We start from the raw sequence: 23,115 nt of genomic DNA, 5'->3' as shown, positions 1-23,115 counted from the left end.
AAATTAAATAAAGTGATGCCCGCTGATCGTCGGTGGTGAGCAAATATCAAGATAGGCTGGTTCTCTTGGTTCTCTCAAACAGAAGCTGTTAGACCCTCTAACCTTCACCCGTCACACCCTCTATCATTCCCCAAGCCATGCCCCCTCCATCATATTTCACCCAGTATGCACTATATACAGAACTAATGAGCCACATAAAATCAATGGCAAGTGTTGAATTGCTGAAGAGAAAACAGCCATTTGTAGATCTTCCAGAAATTGCATTCCTACAACTCTTTAAAATGTCAATCAATCAGTACGGTAGCACGGTAGCATTGTGGATAGCACAATCGCTTCACAGCTCCAGGGTCCCAGGTTCAATTCCTGCTTGGGTCACTGTCTGTGTGGAGTCTGCACATCCTCCCTGTGTGTGCGTGGGTTTCCTCCGGGTGCTCCGGTCCAAAGTCCAAAGATGTGCAGGTTAGGTGGATTGGCCATGATAAATTGCCCTTAGTGTCCAAAATTTCCCTTAGTGTTGAGTGGGGTTACTGGGTTATGGGGATAGGGTGGAGGTGTTAACCTTGGGTAGGGTGCTCTTTCCAGGAGCCGGTACAGACTCGATGGGCCGAATGGCTTCCTTCTGTACTGTAAATTCTATGAAAAAAAAATAATCAGTACCACTTCTCTCTTCTTAATCTTGTCCAAATAAACATTCAGATATTGACACAAGAGATTCCAGAAAAATAAGTTATTATAACCACATAAAGATGTCAATAAAGCAAACTAAACCCTCATTCAGATGTCAAAATAGAACATCTGGGCTATTGCATTGGAATCTCAGAGCTCAGTCAAGCATTCATGATGATCACATGTGGAGAAGCCAGATGTCTGGCCATTTGTTACTACTCAAACATGGTGCATACTGGGTAATAAGGCATGCACGGGACATAGAGGGGACATGAAGGTGGCATGGGTTCATGGAAGTGACATGGAGGGTAGGGAAGGGGTCCTGGTAAGACCCATATTAATTTACCTTTCAAAAGGATCCCAAATTCAGACTATGATTCATGATACCTGTCAGTGGCCATGAATGAATCATGGAGAAGCTGACCCAATGCCACAAAAATTGCGGAGGTCTATGACATGCCTTTCCCCACTTGGAAGTCTTGGAGCTTGAACCCCAGATCTTCTGACTTGGAACACTACCAGTGCTTGCAATCTACCACTTGCAGTTTTCTTTTCAGCCCATCCAGATTAATTCAAATAATGTACTGTGTAAACTATCAATTATACTAAGTACAGAATCTCAAGGAGCGCAGCCAAATTAGGACATTCAAGCCAAATAAGGCAGATTCTTCTACTGGACCTAACTAAAGGGAAGGTGCTATGGGTTCCTTGAATTTTGCCTAAAATAAATATCTTTATGGGAATGAGATGGGGTAACAGAGGTAAACATGCACGTGCATTAAATAAACTTGCATATATGACAATCAACTTATTTAATCCGTGTTTGACTGACGACCCAAGCCCTTTTTTGGAGGCGAAACATAGCAGTATTTAGCTAAATCTATTGAGAGAAACAATTACACTCAGGAAGCTACCTTCCATTTTTGGACAGAACATTAGAACATGCAGTGCAGAAGGAGGCCATTCGGCCCATCGAGTCTGCACCGACCCACTTAAGCCCACACTTCTACCCTATCCCCCTAACCCAATAACCCCTCCTAACCATTTTGGTCACTAAGGGCAATTTATCATGGCCAATCCACCTAACCTGCACATCTTTGGACTGTGGGAGGAAACCGGAGCACCCAGAGGAAACCCACGCAGACGCGGGGAGAACGTGCAGACTCCGCACAGTCAGTGACCCAGTGGGGAATCGAACCTGGGACCCTGGCGCTGTGAAGCCACAGTGCTATCCATTTGTGCTACCATGCTGCCATTGTGACAGAAATTTCCCACAGAGCACAATTTCTTACATTATCTACCTTTAACGATTGCAACAGTTCATAACTGTGACTAAGTTATGTTCCTTTTATAACAGAACAAAAATATCTACAGGATCAAGGACAAGATGGCCGGTGGCAGCTGTCCCCAAGAGAATGGTAAGATGCAAAGCATTGTGGTATGTTGCAATATGGGTTTAACTGCTCTCTGAATTTATCAAAACATCACTTTTTATTCCCTTTGGAAAAGAGAAAAATTGACCCACTTTGTTATTAATTCCATCATTAACCCATCAGATGTCTTTAGGAAGCTTTTGCATAGTGGCAGAGCTGTACGGATTCAAATTAAAATCATTTTAAAAAGTAGAAAAAAATCATAAGCACAGCAGTATTTTGGTCAAGAAATTTTATTTTAGGTGTTGATTCGGTCGACAAGATTTCTACGACGTAGTGCAGTGGGTTAGCCCTGCTGCCTCACGGCGCTGAGGTCCCAGGTTCGATCCCGGCGCTGGGTCACTGTCCGTGTGGAGTTTGCACATACTCCCCTTGTTTGCGTGGGTTTCACCCCCACAACACAAAAGATGTGCAGGATTAGGTGGATTGGCCATGCTAAATTGCCCCTTTATTGGAAAAAACGAATTGGGTACTCTAAATTTATTTTTAAATGATTTCTACGACAGGCAAATCCAGAGTGGGGTTAGCTGTGTACTTACTGCGGTGGTTTTTAAACTGGGGAGAATGGTTGCTTGTAATGTGTTGTATTCAATGTGATTGCTTGCATTATAGTCTACACCATCCCTGAACCCAGCCTCATTTGGGCTCATTTCATACTGCCTGTGGTTTATGATGACAGAATAAATTTAAGAGACTAATTAGATGCAAACTATCATTTCTTGACTTAGAAAACAATGATTAATCCAAAGGATGCATATCAGTCTGAGGCACCATAGCATTTGGTAAACAGGCAAAGCAAAGAAATGTAGAACACTCCTCTGAGCCCCTCCACTGAACCAGCAGCTTTGAAAAGCAACATGGTTACCCTCAGAATGCATTAATTGCATCTGTATGCACACTGGTAATCACCATTGTTGTATATATTAGGAGATGTGTGGTAAGACCCTGTACTACAGGTACGGGGGTAGTCCCTGCCCGCTGGCTCCGCCCAGTAGGCGGAATATAAATATGTGTGCTCCCCATACAGCAGCCATTTCGCCAGCTGCTGTAGGAGGACACACATCTTAGTGTAATAAAGCCTCAGTTGTATTCAACTCTCGTCTTTGTGAAAATGATCGTGCATCAATTTATTACACTAAAGTTTTCAGAAGATGGACCTCCGCATCAAGCCGAATCGCCTGCAGCTGGATTCGCAATCAAGCAACGCCAAAAGGGACTTTCAACATTGGCGAGCTTGTTTCGAAGCTTACATCAGGCCTGCACCAGATCCAATTCCGGAAGCTCAGAAGATCCAGATACTCTACTCGCGGCTGAGCTCCAACGTATTTCCTCTTATCCAGGACGCGCCGACCTACGATGAAGCCATGGCGCTACTGAAAGAGAATTACACCCAGCGGACGAACACGCTCTTCGCCAGACACGTACTCTCTACTCGTAGGCAATTCCTTGGTGGGTCCGTAGAAGATTTCTGGTGTGCCTTAATTCCCCTGGTCAGAGACAGTGACTGTCATTCAAACCTCCTCATGCGGGACGCCAGCAACTTTTAGAGGGGGCTACACTCAACCTCGCAGAAACCAAAAAGCTGGCGCTATCGATGACGGTCGCATTGCGCAATCTTCAATCCTACACCCACAGCCCCGCGGCCCACCCTCGTACGCATCGTGGACTCCACAGTCGGCCGCCCCACCGGGGACCCCACTCTGCCAACCCTACGTCTGTGCCACGCGCCAGCCAGCCAACCCCGGGTGCCCCCAATGTTACTTTTGCGGGCAACAGAAACACCCCCGCCAACACTGCCCGGGCCGCAGCTCCCTTTGCAAGGCCTGCGGCAAAAATGGGCACTTCGCTGCGGTGTGCCAGGCCCGCGCAGTCGCCGCTATCGCCCCGACCCCCCTCGCGTACGGACAGTGGGCGACGCCATCTTCCCCTCCTCGGACCACGTGCGGCCAGTGGGCGCCGCCATCTTTGTCAACCCCTGACACGTGCGGTCCGTGGACGCCACCATCTTGTCCACCCCTAGATCATCAAGTGCCGCCATCCTGTCTCCCCCACGGCACATGGGCGTCACCATCGTTCCAGGACCCGTGCCCCCCATCGTTCGACACCAGCGACGACCAGCAACGACTTGCCTTGGTCAAGATTAACCGATCTCGCCTGCACAATCTAGCCACCGCCTCGACAAGCGTGAAGATCGATGGACACGAGATCTCCTGTCTGCTGGACTCCGGGAGCACTGAGAGCTTCATCCATCCAGATACAGTAAGGCGCTGCTCCCTCGCGGTACACCCCGCCAATCAGAGAATCTCCCTGGCCTCCGGGTCACACTCCATGGCGATCCGGGGGTACTGTATAGCCACACTCACGGTCCAGGGTGTAGAATTCAGCGGCTTCCGCCTCGACGTCCTCCCCAACCTCTGCGCTGCCCGTCCTTTGGCCTGAACTTCCAGTGTAACCTCACAAGCCTAACACTGAAATTCGGCGGGCCCCTACCACCCCTTACTGTGTGCGGCCTCGCGACCCTAAAGGTCGACCCACCTTCCCTATTTGCAAACTAACTCTAGATTGCAAACCCGTCGCCACCAGGAGCAGACAGTACAGCGCCCAGGACAGGACCTTCATCAGGTCCGAAATCCAGCGGCTGCTTCAGGAAGGCATTATCGAGGCCAGCAACAGCCCCTGGAGAGCCCAAGTGGTAGTGGTTAAAACGGGGGAGAAACACAGGATGGTCGTGGACTACAGCCAGACCATCAATCGGTACACACAGCTCAATGCGTACCCCCTCCCTCGCATATCTGATATGGTCAATCAGATTGCACAGTACCGGGTCTTCTCAACTGTGGACCTGAAATCCGCCTACCACCAGCTCCCCATCCGTAAGATGGACCGCCCATACACTGCCTTCGAGGCATCTGGCCGCCTTTATCACTTTCTCAGGGTTCCCTTCGGCGTCACCAATGGGGTCTCGGTCTTCCAAAGGGAGATGGACCGAATGGTCGACTGGTACGGGCTGTGGGCCACTTTCCCATACCTAGATAATGTCACCATCTGCGGCCACGATCAACAGGACCACGATGCCAACCTTGCCAAATTTCTCCACACTGCCTCTCTCCTAAACCTCACCTATAACAAGGAGAAGTACATATTTAACACAAACCGCTTAGCCATCCCCGGCTATGTGGTCCAGAACAGAGTTCTGGGGCCCGATCCCAACCGCATGCGCCCCCTCATGGGGCTCCCCCTTCCCCAAGGCCCTCAAGCGTTGCTTGGGGTTCTTTTCTTACTATGCCCAGTGGGTCCCAAACTATGCGGACAAAGCCCGCCCACTCATCCAGTCCTCCCTTTTTCCCCTGACGGCCGAGGCTCAACAGGCCTTCAACCTGTTGAGCAGCAGGGTAGCATGGTGGTTAGCATAAATGCTTCACAGCTCCAGGGTCCCAGGTTCGATTCCCGGCTGGGTCACTGTCTGTGTGGAGTCTGCACGTCCTCCCCCTGTGTGCGTGGGTTTCCTCCGGGTACTCCGGTTTCCTCCCACAGTCCAAAGATGTGCGGGTTAGGTGGATTGGCCATGCTAAATTGCCCGTAGTGTGCTAATGAAAGTAAGGTTAAAGGGGGTGTTGTTGGGTTACGGGTATAGGGTGGATACGTGGGTTTGAGTAGGGTGATCATGGCTCGGCACAACATTGAGGGCCGAAGGGCCTGTTCTGTGCTGTACTGTTCTATGTTCTATGTTCTAACCGTATTAGAGCCGACATCGCCAAGGCACGCAATCGATGAGACATTGCCCTTTCAAGTGAAGAGCGACGCATCAGATGTCGCTCTAGCCGCAACGCTCAATCAGGCAGGCAGGCCCATGACATTCTTTTCCCGCACCCTTCATGCCTCCGAAATTCGGCACTCCTCCGTCGAAAAAGAGGCCCAAGCCATCGTTGAAGCTGTACGACATTGGAGGCATTACCTGGCCGGCAGGAGATTCACTCTCCTCACTGACCAACGGTCGGTAGCCTTTATGTTTAACAACACACAACGGGGCAAGATCAAGAATGATAAAATCTTGAGATGGAGGATCGAGCTCTCCACCTACAACTACGCGATTTTGTATCGCCCACGTAAGCTCAATGAGCCCCCAGATGCCCTATCCCGAGGTACATATACCAGCGCACAAGTAGACCGATTCCTGACCCTGCATGACAACCTTTGTCACCCAGGAGTCACACGGTTGTACCACTTCAACAAGGCCCGCAATCTGCCCTACTCCGTCGAGGAAGTAGGGACAATCACCAGGGACTGCCAGGTCTGTGCGGAGTGCAAACCGTATTTCTACCAGCCGGACCGCGCGCGTCTGGTGAAGGCCTCCCACCCCTTTGAACGCCTCAGTGTGGACTTCAAAGGGCCCCTCCCCTCCACCAACCGGTACACGTATTTCCTCAGTGTGGTCAACGAGTACTCCAGATTCACCTTCGCCACCCCATGCCCCGATATGACGTCTGCCACCGTCATCAAAGCCCTCAACACCATCTTCGCTCTGTTCGTCTTCCCCGCCTACATCCACATTGACAGGGGATCCTCATTCATGAGCGATGAGCTGCGTCAGTTCCTGCTCAGCAGGGGTATCGCCTCCAGCAGGATGACCAGCTATAACCCCTGGGGAAACAGGCAGGTGGAGAGGGAGAATGGGACGGTCTGGAGGGCCGTCCAGCTGGACCTATGGTCCAGAAATCTCCCGGCCTCCCGCTGGCAGGAGGTCCTCCCCGATGCACTGCACTCCATTCAGTCTCTCCTATGCACTGCAACTAACGACACACCCCATGAACGTCTCTTTGCCTTCCCCAGGAAGTCCACATCCGGGATGTCGCTCCTGAATTGGCTCGCAGCTCCAGGACCCGTACTCCTCCGTAAGCACGTAGGACTCCACAAGGCGAACCCGTTGGTGGAAAGGGTGCAGTTACTCCACGCTAACCCCCAGTATGCCTATGTGGCGTACCCCGACGACCGTCAGGATACTGTCTCCCTCAGGGACCTGGCACCAGCGGGTTCCACACACATACACCCCTCCAGCCTGACACCACCCTCCCCTCCCCCCATGCACCCAGCAGCATCCCCCCCCCCAGGACCATCCGTCCTTCCCCTGCCCACGCCCGAGGATGGGGCATGCTCCCGGAGTCACCAAGGATCAGACCACCACCGGAATCGCCGCCGCCACTGCGTCATTCCCAACGTCAGATCAAGGCCCCGGACCGGCTAAACCTGTAATTGGTTCGGGACTGTTAAAGCACCTTGTACTAGACTTCAAAAATTTTTTGTGCCTCTGTATATTAAACTTGTTCTGTATATAGTTCTCCGCCACCGCCGCCGGACTCAATTTTAACGGGGTGAATGTGGTAATCACCACTGTTGTATATATTAGGAGATGTGTGGTAAGACCCTGTACTACAGGTAGGGGAGTAGTCCCTGCCTGCTGGCTCCGCCCAGTAGGCGGAGTATAATTATTTGTGCTCCCCATACAGCCGCCATTTCGCCAGCTGCTGTAGGAGGCCACACATCTTAGTGTAATAAAGCCTCAGTTGTATTCAACTCTCGTCTTTGTGCACTTGATCGTACATCACACACCATGCCTGATAGGAAACAAGGCTTTGGACTTCTTTTAGACAAGTGAGTCAGAGTAATATGCAGGTTCCAAACTGATAAAAGTCTGCTGCCTCGGATAATTTTAGAGGAACCACAGGAAGTTACACAAATTAAAGAGTTAAGAGAAACACTTCCCTCGCGTGACTTAGATTTCACAGAACTGATTATCCAGAGAGTGCCCATGTTTTAATTAGATTTTCTCTTTCGTTGACCTAGTTTCTGAGAAACAGGATGATACAGTTCAAATCATGGATGGAATCGGTTTGAAACAGAATTGCAAATCCCAGTATACTGAAGCCAAAGGGACAAACAAGTCTTGCGGTGAGATAATGAAGTTAAAGCTTCAGTATTGCTGTCGCCATGTCATCTACTCTATTCATCTGTAACTCTTACTGACTTCGTTTGCATATTTGCTATTCACACTGTCTCTGAAATTCACAAAGATTTTATGACGGTTATATTTGTGTCTACAACTCTTGTATCTTTAACACTAAAGGCGCAATTCTCTCAAAAAATTCCCAAGATCATTTGTGGTGGGTTTTCAGAGAGTTCCCCACTGCTATTCAATGAGTTAGTCACTTTTTTGGGCCCTGGGGAGTTTCTCACTGGTTGAGCCCACACTTTTTAGCACTGGGGAGCTGAACTCAGAGATCGGGCCGCCATTTTGAAAGGGTGCCCCGATCTCTAAGTGAGCTTGTAGGTCCCCAACCCATGGGCAATATCACCCCCCACACATATGGGCACTACCCACACACCGCAAGCGAGGACACCGGCTATGGAGTCCCTGGGCCTTAAGGCCAGCCCCCTCATCCACTTGCAGCACCGCCTCCCTTCCAGGACTCCCAACCTCCCAGAGGCCCCTACTTACCTGCCCTGCACACCCTACTCTTCAAACCCCCTCTACCCTCCATTCATGGGCATGCCCCACCTCGGGCCCTGACCCTTAGCAGTGCCATGCTGGCACAGACAGTGCTCCAGCCAGCTTAGCAGTGCGACCCGGGCACTTTGGCAGTGCTTGGGTGGCAGTGCCAAGGTGCCCATTTTTCAGGGGGAGTGCCAGCAGGCCACCCTGCACTGACCCTGAGCACCCAGGGTTCTCCGAAGGCCCGGAAGACCTACATCCCCGGGTGCCATTCTGACTGGTCCGTGTTTGTGTGGATCAGCATCGATCGGTGCCCGGCTGCAGCCTCCTTGGGGTGAGACCTACTTCCAGAAACGCTGTTTGGTCCTGCCCTTTTTGGCAGAGTGCCAACCCCAACGTCTCGTAGACTTTGGTGAATCCCACGAGGCACAAAGCGTAGCCAGAGACTCACACCCTAAGTTTGTTATTCACATTGCACACTTGTCACGGACACTGGGCGAGATTCTCCGCAAATGCGCAGAGTCGTAAAGGCTGTCGTGAAACTGGCCGTGTTTCACGACAGCCTTCATGCCCGTTCCCAGGACCTGATTCTCCACCCCCCCCCCAAATCGGGGCTAGGAGCGGGACCCCGGGAATCACGGCGTTGCGGCCTTAACGACCGTCGTTAAGGCCGCGCGCCAAGATGACGCGCGGCTGGTGTATGTATAACGTCAGCAGCGCATGCGCAGGTTGGAGCCGGCTCCAACCCGTGCACGCACGGGTGATGTCATCACGCCATTGACGGAACCCGCGCATGCGCGTTTCCGCATTTCTCCACCGCCGCCCGACAAGATGTGGCGGCTTGATCTTGTCGGGCGGCGGAGGGGAAACAGTGCATCCCTTTTGGACGCAGGCCCGACGATCGGTGGGCACCGATCGCGGGCCTGTCCCCTCCCGAGCACAACGGTGGTGCTCCCGCCCCAAACGGGCCTCTGGATGCCCCAAACGGGCACCAGCGCCCGTTTTTACGACGGCAGCAAGCAGATGTTTTTGCAGCCGTGAAAAAACGGGCTTAAAGGCCCGGCCGCTCGGCCCATCGGCCGCGGAGAATTGCCCCTCGCCGTAAAAAACGGCGAGCGGCAATTCGTGACGTGGATCGGGCGAGGCGGGGAGAATAGCGGGAGGGCGCAAAAAATGTCGGGAGGCCCTCCCGCTATTCTCCCATCCGGCGTGGGGGGCAGAGAATCGCGCCCACTGTACTTGTATAATTCACGGTATATTCTCAGGCTATTTGTATTTGCATCCGTACTTCCTACTCTGTATCATGCAAACAACTTTCACAAGTGACACTTGTTTTGCTCTCACTTTGACTGTATCTCTATGTATTCTTCAGACGTACTAACACTTACTTTGCAATAATAATAATCTCTATTATTGTCACAAGTAGACTTACATTAACAATGCAATGAAGTTACTGTGAAAATCCCCTGGTCACCACATTCCGGCACCTGTTCGGGTACATTGGGGGAGAATCCAGAATGTCCAATTCACTTAACAGCATGGGCGGGATTCTCCCCAACCCCCCCCCCCCCCCCCCCCCCCGCCGGAAACCAGCGCCACGCGAATCGCGCCGGGCCACTCAGAGAATCGGCGCAAACGGTGAACGGCAATTCTCCAGCCCGGATGGGCCGAGCAGCCGCCGAAAAAAATGACAGTCCTGCAGGCGCCGTTCTAACCTGCTGTTGGGCCGGTGGGACCTGGGGCTTCAAGGGCCCGGTGCGGCCTGTGGGGGGGGGGGGAGGGGGGGGAGAGGAGAGGAGAGGAGGAGGGTTCCAACCCTGGGGAGGCCCTCCGGAGTGGCCTGGCCCGCGATCGGGACCCACCGATCGGCGGACTGGCCTCTCTGTCAGCGGGCCTCCTTTCTTCCGCCCACATTCCTGGATCCATCCGCCATCTTTGTGCGGGACGGCCTGGGGGGAGGGGGGGACAGCCACCGCGCATGTGCTAGTTGGCGCCGGCCCAACTGCGCATGAGCGGGACCCAAGGCGCCGCGTCTTTTACGCGGCGCCGGGTCTCTGACGCCGCGCTGACGCCCCGCCCCCGTAAATCGCGCGACACCCCTGCTAGCCCCACGGAGGGGGGAAGAATAAGTGTGTGGGAACGGGCACCAATGCCGGAGTAAAACACTCCGGCTTTTACTCCGCCATCAGCACTTAGACTCCCGTTGGGAGAATCCCGCCCCATGTCTTTCGGGACTTGTGGGAGGAAACCGGAGCACCCAAAGGAAACCCATGCAGACACAGGGAGAAAATGCAGACTCTGCACAGACAGTGACCCAAGCCAGGAATTGAACCTGGGTCCCTGGTGCTGTGAAGAGACAGTGCCAACCACTGTGCTACTGTGCCTGTACTCCTGTAATGCATAGGTATGTTGATTTTGCATGGTACGCCTGTATTCTTTTGTATCTTTTATTTGAACCATGTCACTGGTCGCAATTCTCCTGTTTTCAGTCTAAGTACTGCCACTGGGAAAACCGGAATGATTCCTGCTGGTGCTCGCAGCGTCTCGCAGTTGGGTTTGCCCCACATGCTAAAATATTCACATCAGAAGCCTGTCAGTCCGCCTTCACTCATTTCGGGGCTCCATTTTTAAAGAACGTCACCATTTCCACAGACAGGCCACTAGCCCACTAGCCCCCCCCCCCCGCCGCATTGGAAATGGCGACCGTCCTGCTGAAAAGGGGAACATCCCCAACCCCTTAACAAAGAAGGGCATCCTCATATCCCCACCACAAAATAACAGGTCACCCCCATCCACCCACACCACGCAGGTATGAGCGTGAGCCGCTGGCCCCACCCCCCAAAATCAGACCGCCCCTTCAGGCCCCACCCCTTGGCAGTGTCAATGGTACACCGCCCTCTGGCACCTGGGCCTGACACATTGGATCCTGAGGAGGGTCAAGGAGGTAAGTCCAGCGCCCATGTGCTCCTCTGCCACTACGAGGCTGCAGAGGGAGGATCCCCCAAGGGTCCTGGGGATTGGGTGAGCTTGGGATGGGGGCAGGTGGTTGACCTCGGCACCCTCCCCTGGGATGGGGGTCTTATGGCTGACTGTCCCTTCTTGCCCTGGGAAACCTGAACACCATTCTTGGCACGGCGATTTCAGGCATTTCTCTGATCTAAATCTTCATTCTTGTCTGTGTACTGTGAAATGCGTGGTCACTTTGAACAGCTGCAGAGCAGATCAAACAGTTCATTGTTGATACAAGTCCAGGAGCTTCAAATACTTTCTCTTTCTCCACATCTGCTCACTCAGCCCCAAGCATTTAACATGCATTTTATTCAAGTCTCTGAGCCTTCCTAGAATGCTCACAACCTTTGAAAAGCTTTGTTTTCATTTAATTTCATGGTGCAGTAGTACCTTTAATCGCCGTTTGATTTGGAAACCCATCCAGTGGGAGAGTCCCAAGGTCAATCCCTTGCCCCCAGCCTGACCCCACCCAACTCCAGGACATTCAGAGACCCTCACTCTGAAGTATGGTAGTGGCAGAAGGGCACATAGGGACTGGACTTACCTCCTTGAACACCCCGCCTCGGAGTCCAATGCACCAGGTCTAAGCTTGTCGAGGTTTGCACAAAAGCCCACCTGGTGGAGTTCCCTTTGGCGGGGGCGGGGGGGGAGACATCACGGGATGGATTAAGATCAGGGTTCATGCCGCTAAAGATATTTTAAAAAGATGTTTTGCATAATTATAGCGTTCTCGCCCAGGGCGGGAAACCCGTTATGGTGGAGAGGCAAGACTGGAGACTCATGACGGATCTGACGCCCTGGCCCAATCCCGATGCGGGATTCTACTACTGATCGTGATCTGCAATTTTTGGTGGGGAGCAGAGAATCTTGGCCACTATCTGCATTATTCTACATCTGTTACACACTGTACCTATGTCATTTATGTACACTTAATCATATTTGCCTACTAGATCAATATTCTTTAATGAAAAGATCTCCCACTGTAACTTCCCAACCTTATTTAAGCAGGATATCTGCCCACTCCATCGCTATTTGGAAGGGCTGGTTTAGCACAGTGGATTAAATAGCTGGTTTGTAAAGCAGACCAAGGCCAGCAGCGCAGGTTCAATTCATGTACCGGCCTCCCCGAACAGGCGCCGGAATGTGGCGACTAGTAACTTTTCACAGTAACTTCATTTGAAGCCTACTTGTGACAATAAGCGATTTTCATTTAATCTGGAAGCACTGGTATAACTGTCTCAGGCAATGGTTTCTGTCTGAGCTAGAAATACTTTGTTGTGAAATGGATGTTAAAGATGTTTGAAATCCACAGATGTGGTAATTTATAATCTTACAGGAGTAACTATTTTTTAAATTGAAAATAAACTTCACAATTCAATCATATTTTAAGCATTCCCTGTAATATAACTCAGAGTTGTGTGATATAATTCTTTGAAACTTAGGGCAATATGACTGAGTTGGCACAAAACTACTGACATATTTCAGTTCAGATGGAAATTATTTCTAATTGACTAGGGAGAAGATTATATAACCGATTTCTACAATTTGCCAGTGTATTTAGACCCAATGCAGTTGATGTGAAATTTAAGAATTTCCTTTTTTTAAACTTCAGAGTCTATTGTAACCAAAGAGATCAAATTCTACAAACTTCCATGTGTGACTGGGTCAGAGGCAAATCTGTACAGAATGAAAAACTGCAAACGCCTTGTGGAAAAAGCTGTTAAGGTAAAAGAAAAATTGGCAAAGTTTAAAACTATTTTGCCCAGAACTGAATATTCAACATGTCAAAGAGAAAATCGGTGTCATAACACCGTCTGATTGCATTTCTTCAAAGCCAGCTACATGTATACCAGAACTTTCTATTCTATTCTATTTTGTTACAAATCTAAAATTGTAGAGTAAACCCAGAATCATAATCAGACCTGACTCGGGACAGAAGTGGTGTTACACTCCTTGGAAGGGTTGCCTCACGTCAGTTGTGTTTAACGCTGTCTGGAGTGTGACCAGATTTTAAAACGAAATTTGGGTCCTGTGCGCCTCGTGAACACATTTTAAACACAACTGTGATTTAGTTAAATGATTAATTACACAGCATGGATGGGGCCGCTCACATTCTCTAACCATTTAAATTATAAACCTCTGGGGAAGTTTCTCTAATGCCCCTAAATTAAAGACACAGTCCTTGTGTCATTTATTTACATAGCAGTCTTTTAAAGCATCATATTTGTTAAAACATAAAATAATAGTGAGTGTCACATTTTTGATTTGTGCTTTCAATGCATAGCAAAGAGCAATGCAGTGAACATTGCAGTTCCCAGAGGGGACATAAAGTTGTCGCTGCATTTGACACTACAATGGCAACTGTAATCAAAAAGGGCATGAAGATTCTTTTTTTTTAAAAATATTTTATTACGGCATATATAATTTTAACAGTTTTCAAGAGGGAAAAACAACAAAACGAATAACACCTACCCAACCAACAACCAAACCCAGGCAACATGGCTTAACGCATCGCCTATTCCCACTAACTATTTCCCCCATCAACCAGCCCCCATGCCTCTCCCTTTGCCTTTACCCCCCTCCCTTCTATCTGCCGACAGCTTAATTTTCCCCAAAGTCCAGGCGATCCCTAGCATCGATTCCCTCGGAGAACTTGATCTTCTCAAGCCTGAGAAACCCGGCCATGTCGGTGACCCATACCCTCGATATTGGGAGTTCCGAGTCCCTCCACACCAATAAGCTCCATCTCCAGGCTACCAGGGAGGCAAAGGCTAACATATCGGCATCTCTCGCCCACTGGACTCCCGGGTCTTCCGACACACCAAAAATCGCCACCTCTGGACTCTGAACCACCCGTGCCTTCAATACTGTGGACATGACATTGACAAATCCTTGTCAAAATCCCCTAAACTTCGGACATAAGAACTAGGAGCAGGAGTAGGCCATCTGGCCCCTCGAGCCTGCTCCGCCATTCAATGAGATCATGGCTGATCTTTTGTGGACTCAGCTCCACTTTCCGGCCCGAACACCATAACCCTTAATCCCTTTATTCTTCAAAAAACTATCTATCTTTACTTTAAAAACATTTAATGAAGGAGCCTCAACTGCTTCACTGGGCAAGGAATTCCATAGATTCACAACCCTTTGGGTGAAGAAGTTCCTCCTAAACTCAGTCCTAAATCTACTTCCCCTTATTTTGAGGCTATGTCCCCTAATTCTGCTTTCACCCGCCAGTGGAAACAACCTGCCCGCATCTATCCTATCTATTCCCTTCATAATTTTAAATGTTTCTATAAGATCCCCCCTCATCCTTCTAAATTCCAACGAGTACAGTCCCAGTCTACTCAACCTCTCCTCATAATCCAACCCCTTCAGCTCTGGGATTAACCTAGTGAATCTCCTCTGCACACCTTCCAGTGCCAGTATGTCCTTTCTCAAGTAAGGAGACCAAAACTGAACACAATACTCCAGGTGTGGCCTCACTAACACCTTATACAATTGCAACATAACCTCCCTAGTCTTCAACTCCATCCCTCTAGCAATGAAGGACAAAATTCCATTTGCCCAAAACATGAGTTGCTGGCCCTCCCGCACACCGCCCCCACCTACCCTCCACCCCTTCAAAGAACCTACTCATACAGGCCACAGTCATATGCACCCTGTGGACCACCTTGACTTGTATCAGACTGAGGCTGGCACATGAACAGGACGCGTTGACTCTACTTTACCCAGGGCGTTCTCCCACAATCCCACCTCTAATTACCTGCCCAATTCTTCCCACTTTCACTTCACCTCCCACTCCATCAGCTCCTTATAAATTTCTGAGACCTTCCCCTCCCCCACTCCTGTTTTCGACACTACCTTGTCCTGTATCTCCTGGGGCGGTAGGTGCGGAAAAGTCGAGACCTGCCTCCGCGCAAAGTCCCTCGCTTGCAGGCATCGGAACCCATTTCCACCGGGCAGCTCAAGCTCCGCCTCCAAATCCTCCAAGCACGCAAAGCTGCCGTCAATAAACAGGTCCCCAAACCACTCGATCCCAGCTCACTGCCAGCTCTGGAACCCCCCCTTTCAGCCCCCCGGGGCAAACCGGTGGTTGCCACAAATAGGTTTCCATACCGTTGCCCCCTCCACTCCCATGTGCTTCCGCCACTGTCCCCACACCCTCAAGGCAGCCACTACCACCGGGCTTGTCGAGTACAGAGCCGGCGAGGAAGGCTGAGGTGTGGTTACCAGTGCCCCAAACTTGTGCCCCTACATGAGGCCACCTCTACCCGCTCCCACACCAACCCCTCCCCCACTACCCACTTCCTAACCATTACTATGTTCGCCACCTAGTAGTAGTTTTTGAAATTTGAAGGGTCAGCTCCACCAACCAAGCCAAATTCAGCTTGTGTAATTGCTCCCACTCCCACGCCGCCAGCATTCCTAAATACTGAAAGCTTCCTCCCACCACCTTGAATGGCATGCCCGCCAATCTCCCCTCTTGTCCCCTCGCCTGAACCGCATAGACCTCGCTCTTGCCCATATCCAATTTGTACCCTGAAAACCGGCCTAATTCCCCTGGAATCCCCATCATCTCTCCAATCCCCCCCCCCCCCCCCCCCCCCCCCCCAGCGGGTCATAAATATACAAAAGTAGGTTGTCCACATATAGCGAGATCCTGTGCTTCACACTCCCCCCGTATTATCCCCTGTCAGTCCTTTGACACTCTCAGAGCCATCGCCAGTGGCTTTATGTAAAGGACTTGAAGATTGTTAGTACGGAAAGATACACACTTTTAATGGGGTGATGGGTAGGGTGGACTGTGTGCAATTGCTTCTTTCTGTGTTATAATAGACCTGAAAGAACTTACATAGATACATAAATCTATGTATAGATAGACACATAGATCTATGTACCTATGTAAACTTGATACTGAAATTGGAAATCAAAGTGGTAAATAGACTCCTCTGCCTAGCCCGTAATGGAGATCAATTTATCAAATATATTGAAGACAACCTCGCCAGAGAAAGGAAGGAGCTACGCTTTGCAGAGGACAAAATGGTTGATCTGGTGGACAAATTGTGCTCTGCATGAGGCATGTTGTGAGCTAACATTGCCATTTTCTGTGTACAAAGTGAGTAAGTTAAATATAATTTGATCAAATAGTAAGTAATTGAACAACGTTTTCATTGCTTAGCTAAAAAGGATATTTACCATCTACGGTCCATATCCAATGATCCGACAAAGTCTGCGCAACAGAGGGTGGTTGGAGAAGAAGATGCCTAAACCCCCGAAGAGCCCTCAGAAAAAGGATAGGATAATTAATGGGGAAAGTGACCTAGATGATGGTGTTGGTGATTCTGATGGTTGCGATTTTGATGGTAAGCAGGATTTTGTATAAGAATGAAAAATTGTCCTGGTAGGTTTACATCATTTCACATAGATATTTCAGTATAGCTCCTCTAATTGTACACAACTTTCACTATGTGTTTTCACAGAGTATCCTCGACATAAAACACAGTAACCACAAGAAGTTTCACACACCATCACATTTATCAGAACATCAAATGCACTATCTTGTACAAACAATGCACTAATCCTGTGGCTTTTCACACCCAATCACATTTACACACAGCTGAATTATCATGTGCTGTTTCACAGAAAATCTTGTACACACAACAAAGCATGCAGATGCTGTTGCATATATTGTGCAGAAAATGCAGTGAAGCACACCCATTCATGTGGTACCCTGTAGAATTAATGCAGTTAGCACATGTAACTTGAACTCTCTCTGTGAACTAATGCTTTTCTGCAACCACCCCCCCCCCCCCCCCCCCCCCACCCCCCCCAACCCCAACATGCATGGACACCACAGCACATACACACACTTCACTCCTCTTTTAAATCTTTCCTGGGCTATGGCTCTGTGGATATCAACCTTGGCAATAAGTTTTGACACTTGTTTCATTTGTGGGAAATATCACATCAGATCTTGCCCTCTGGAGATCCCAAGCATCACAGATGGCAGTCTTCTACCAATTTGATTCATTCCACGTGATAGGAAATCAAATGAAATCACTCATTGTCACAAGTAGACTTCAAATGAAGTTACTGTGAAAAGCCCTTAGTCGCCACATTCCAGCGCCTGTTCGGGGAGGCTGGTACGGGAATTGAACCCGCGCTGCTGGCCTTGTTCTGTTTTACAAGCCAGCTGTTTAGCCCACTGTGCTCAAGAAATGGCTGAGGGCACTGGATATTGCAACAGCCATGTGCCCTGACCACATTCCAGCAATAATATTGATGACTTGTGCTCCAGAACTGGTCATTTTCCTAGCCAAGTCCAGCTGCAATACTGGTATCTACCTGGCAATTTGGAAAGTTGCCCAGGTTTGTTCATTTCACAAAAAGAAAGACAAATGTAACCAAGTCAATTACTGCCCCATTAGTCTACTCTCGATCATCAATAATCTTTGCATCAAGGAGCCCGAGCAAACCTGGAGTCAGTGGGAATCAGGGGGAAAATTCTCTACTGGCTGGAGTCATTCCTGGCACAAAGGAAGATGGTTGTGGTGGTTGGATGTCAGTCATCGCAGTTCCAAGACATCACTGCAGGAGTTCCTCGGGGTAGTGTTTGAGGCCCAACCACCTCCATCTGCTTCATCAATGACCTTCCATTATATATCTTTGTGGCTGCAAAGAGAATCGGTATGGAGGCGCCCACACTTTGGATTCTTGTAAAACACGATGAGAGGTTCATTAACGGTGTTGCTCATACAATCAAGTTGGTGATCTGCTCAAAGCCTGCGCAAACACTCTGCTAATGTCACCACACATCACACAACGCATAACTAGCAGGAATGTATTCACAGGTACATAACAGCCCTCCCTATTTACTTCATTAGTGCAATGACAACAATAAACATTTATACAACAGATCCCCTTATATGTTATTTATATACACAATTCAGTAAGACAGTTTCTATGTGGATGTCTATTACTTTTTGGTAGAATTTGGAGTTCTTGAACTTGGCTACTTGCGACTTTGGAAGTACCTTCATTCCTTTCTCCAGATTGGACTTCTTGAGTAGTTATTTCAGTCACAATAGGCTTTGAAAAGTCCTCAGAAACAGAATCTGAACTTGCCACTGTCTCTGTTCCAAAGTATGGCTGTCTACAAGATCAAGGACAGCAGAAACCTGGGAATACCTCCAGCTGGAGGCTCCTCTTCAAGTCACTCACCATCCTGACTATCGCTTCTTCACTGTCACTGGGTCAAAAACGTAGAATCATAGATCCCTACAGTGCAGTAGGAGGCCATTTGGCCCATCGAGTCTGCACTGACCCTCTGAAAGAGTACTCAACCAAGCCCACTTACCTATAACTAAATTCCTATAACCCTTTCACCTAACCTACACATCCCTGGACACGAAGGGATAATTTAGCATGGCCAATCCACCTAACCTGCACATCTTTGGGCTGTGGGAGGAAACCGGAGCACCCGGAGGAAACCCTCACAAATCCTGAAGTTCCCTCCCTAACAGCACTGTGGTTTAACCACACCTCAGGGACTGCAGTGGTTCAAGCAGGCAGGTCACCACCACCTTCTGAAGGGCAACCTGGGATGGGCAATAAATGCTGGCCTTGCCAGTGAAGCTCACATTCCGCAAAAATGCAATTAAACAAAAATATTGGAAGGGGTCATCAATGGTGCTATCGAACAGCACTTGCTTAGCAATAACCTGCTCACTGATGCTCAGTTTGGATTCCGCCAGCGTCACTCAGCTCCTGACTTCATTACAGCCTTGATTCAAACATGGACAAAAGACCAGGGGTAGGATTCTCCGCGAACCGGCAGGGCGGGCCACTTCGACGCTGAGGAATGGAGTGAATCACTCCAGCGTCGGGCCTCTCCGCAGGGTCTAGGCTGGTGCTGGAGTGTTTGGCGCCACGCCAACCTACACCGAAGGGCCTCCGCCGGCTGGCGCGAGTTGGTCTTGCACGGGAGTGCCAGCATGTGCTGGCGTCATCCCAGCGCACGCGCAGGGGGGTTATTTTCCGCACCGGCCATGGCGGAGGCTGACAGCGGCTGGTGCTGAGGGAAAGAGTGCCCCCACAGCACAGGCCCGCGGATCGGTGGGCCCCGATCGCGGGCCAAGCCACCGTGGGGGCACCCCCCAGGGCCAGCCCCCCATGCCCCCCCGAGGACTCTGCAGGCCGCCTGTGGAGCTAGGTCCCGCCGGTAAGGACCTGTTGTGATTCACGCCGGCGGGACCGGCCGCAAACGGGCTGCCACTCGGCCCATCGTGGGCCGGAGAATCGTGGGGGGCTGCTGCCAATGGCCCCCGACCTGTGCGGCTCGATTCCTGCCTCTGCCAAACCCCGGTGCCGGAGAATTCGGCAGCTGGCGGGGCGGGATTCACGCCGCCCCCGGACTCTTTACACAGAGAGTGGTGGGTGTGTGGAATGCACTGCCAGCAGGGGTGGTGGTGTCAAGAGTCATTAGGGACATTTAAGCGACTCTTAGACAGGCACATGGACAGCAGTAAATTGAAGGGATGTAGGTTAGGTTGATCTTAGATTAGGATAAATGGTTGGCACAACATCATGGGCTGAAGGGCATGTACTGTGCTGTACTGTTCTGTGTTCTATGTTCTATAAAAGTTGGAGGAAAGCCCAAACCCACTTGTCAATTTTGGCACCGGGACTATTAATTGGCTTGATTCAGGCTTCCCACTGCATCAGGGGAGGATTAATTTAGCCTCCAAGAGCATTCAGCCAATCAGATGGCCAGCAGCTCTCAGGCACCAGCAAAGCCACTGGAAGCTAATTCCCAATAATGATCATTGATGGAGTCAAATGCAGAGGTAATTTTGGTGTTAGGGAGGGTGGACAGTGGGGTGGATGTAGGTGTTGCCAGTCCCAGGCTGGCAGGCCCTGGGGCCATGCCCAAAGCGGGGGTGGGGGGGGGGGGGGGGTACAGGGAGCCTGAAAAGAATGTTATCCCCATCTTAACATGCCACCAGCCTGAGAGTTGAAAGCACACTTGGTATATCCCTCTCCCGCTGGAAGTTAAATCTGAGCAACAGGAAGAGGCCACTAAATGATCATTAATTGACCATTTATGGACCTCAGTTGGCCTATGGGTGGGTGTCCTCTTGATATCTCCCCTGTTGCTGATAAAAGTGCAACATGGTTGGGTAGTTGGGTGCTGGGAATGTCAACCCATGGCAGTAAAATTCAGCCCCTTGTATGTCAAGTGTTTAAGCTTAGACTGCAGAGCGATCAACATTTGAAATGTTTAATATTTTAGGCGGATGCAAATAGAGCTTAAATGAGATTTACATTTAGCTGTAATTGTTTTGTTTTACATCACAGAGAAACAGGGCGATGAGAAAGACCACTCTGATGACCCAGATAACATCTATAACATCACGGTTAGTGTTGTTTACTTTACTGTCATCCTCAGGTTTGAGGACATTGGGCTTTATGTTCATTTTAAAGGCTTATAGCTTAATGGTCAATCTCAGGATGAGCAGACCAGTTAATGCAGTTTTAATGGCAACAAGGAGGTCATGTGGTTAAACCCAATGGGTGTGCCCAGCGTGACCTTGGTTGGAATTGGCCAGCAAAAGCATGCTATGTATCAGTGGAGCTATCCATCTCAGAGATACTAAAATGGCAAGTTGGAACCTCAACTAATGGGACATTGGTTATCAATTTAGCTTGGTTGGTAGTGGGATTGAAACCTTTGTGGCAACGTAGCTAAGCATCTCAGTAACATTGGGGATACCTTGGGGTAAGATAGTACATGGGGCTTGGGGCATCCAAATGCTGCATCTGGAGGTAAATGGGGGAAATATTGTCAGAGCAGTTGCATATTAACCAGTTAATATCCAGTTCCTCAGATTATTCTGCTCTCCTAGGAAAATTGCAACCAACTGTAGACAGGATTTTAAAGACTAAATTGAGAGGTGACAGTTATAAAGAATCAAGAAGTTAAGATTTTTTTTCACAGGACGACGTTTCCTTCCAGATTATCAAAGTTTATGATAAAGTTAAAATGATAGATTGGCAAGATTGTACGAAAAGGACACAATTTTGAGATAATCACAAAAATGATATTGCAAAGTCAAAACAAATTTCTTGTACAGTGTGTGTTTAGAATATGGAAACCTGTCACAAACAGTTACTGAAGCAAAATCCATGATTTGTTTCTCAAAAGAAATAAGATAGTCACTTTCAAAAAATAAGAGCCAAGTGTATAGGAATTCAACAAGGTGACTTGTGGAGAAAAACACTGCTGTGAATGTGGTGAACCAAATGGCCTGTTTTTAGACTGCACTATTCGATGATTCTGCTTTTAAGCAGAAAGAAACAATGAATGGTAGAAATGCATGTGTTACCAATATGTGATGATTTAAAATGGAAACAGTGGCATATTCGTAATGTGACTGTCCTAGTAATCCAGAGGCCTAGACTAATGCCCTGGAGATAGGTGTTCAAATCCAACCCTGGAAGGGGGAAATTAAATTCAATAAATTAATAAATCTGAAATAGAAAGCTAATGTGAGTAATGATGATCATGAAAGTAACAGATTATCATAAAAACACATCTGGTTCACTAATCGGGTGGCACTGTGGTTACCACTGTTGCCTCACAGTGCCAGGGGCACGGGTTCGATTCCAACCTCGAGTGCCTGTGTGGAGTTTGCATGTTTTCCCCGTGTCTGCGTGAGTTTCCTCCGGGTGCTCCGGTTTCCTCCCACAGTCCAAAGATGTGTACAAAATTATGAGCGGAAGAGATAGAGTGGGCAGGATGAAATTGTTTCCCTTGGTGGAGAGTTCTACAAGGAACATAGGTTCAAGATAAGTGGCAGAAGGTGTAGAGGGGACATGAGGAAAAACTTTTTAACGTAGAGGGTAATGAGAGTCTAGAATTCGCTGCCAGAGTTGGTAGTGGAGGCAGAGACTCTAAACTCTTTTTAAAAAGTACCTAGATCTGCACCTTAAATGCTGTAAGCTGCAGGGCTATGGACTGGGTGCAGGAAGGTGGGATTTGAAAGTGCACCTGTCTGTCCTTGGGCTGGCATGGACAAGATGGGCCAAATGGCTTCCTTCTATGCTGTAACGTTTCTAAGGTTCTATGTGCAGGTTAGCCATGCTAAATTACCCCTTAGTGTCAAAAAGGTTAGGTGGGTGTAGGATGGGGCGTAGGCCTAGATAGGGTGATCTTTCAGAGGGTTGGTGCAGACTCAATGGGCTGAATGGCCCCCACCTGCACTGTAGTGGTTCTTATGCTCCTAATGTACTTCACCGAAGGAAATTGGCCTCTTTACATGGTCTGGCCTACATGCGACTCTTGACTGTCCTGTGAAACTACCTTGCAGGACATTCTGTTTTTCTAAACCACTAGAGAAAAGTCAAAAAAGCCACAATGCTTTCCTAGTTACCATTACTGAGGCCAACTTTTAATTCCAGATTTATTAATTGAATTTTAATTCCACCAGCTGCCAAGATGAGATTTAAACCCTCGTACCC

The 23,115-nt window shown here is 49.3% G+C and overlaps 1 protein-coding gene across 7 annotated transcripts in view; it reads left to right on the top strand.

The window, feature by feature from the left end:
- The window catches only part of LOC119973902 (tubulin monoglycylase TTLL3-like), a 92,477-nt gene that overhangs the window by 28,600 nt on the left and 40,762 nt on the right, over positions 1-23,115 (top strand). For all 7 annotated transcript variants that reach the window (XR_005462418.1, XM_038812503.1, XM_038812505.1 and 4 more), the window contains 5 exons: positions 2,024-2,084; positions 7,941-8,045; positions 13,208-13,320; positions 16,775-16,958; positions 20,953-21,011. Coding sequence is in view for 6 of the 7 variants with exons in the window: in XM_038812503.1 (XP_038668431.1) it covers positions 2,054-2,084; positions 7,941-8,045; positions 13,208-13,320; positions 16,775-16,958; positions 20,953-21,011 (492 nt within the window). In the remaining variant the exon portion in view is untranslated. The remainder of the gene's footprint in view (positions 1-2,023; positions 2,085-7,940; positions 8,046-13,207; positions 13,321-16,774; positions 16,959-20,952; positions 21,012-23,115) is intronic.

This window comes from Scyliorhinus canicula, chromosome 11 (genome assembly GCF_902713615.1).
Source record: "Scyliorhinus canicula chromosome 11, sScyCan1.1, whole genome shotgun sequence".
In the NCBI taxonomy this organism is placed as follows: domain Eukaryota; kingdom Metazoa; phylum Chordata; class Chondrichthyes; order Carcharhiniformes; family Scyliorhinidae; genus Scyliorhinus; species Scyliorhinus canicula.
Note: the sequence above shows the minus strand (reverse complement) of the source record. Positions and strands in the feature narration are given on the sequence as shown.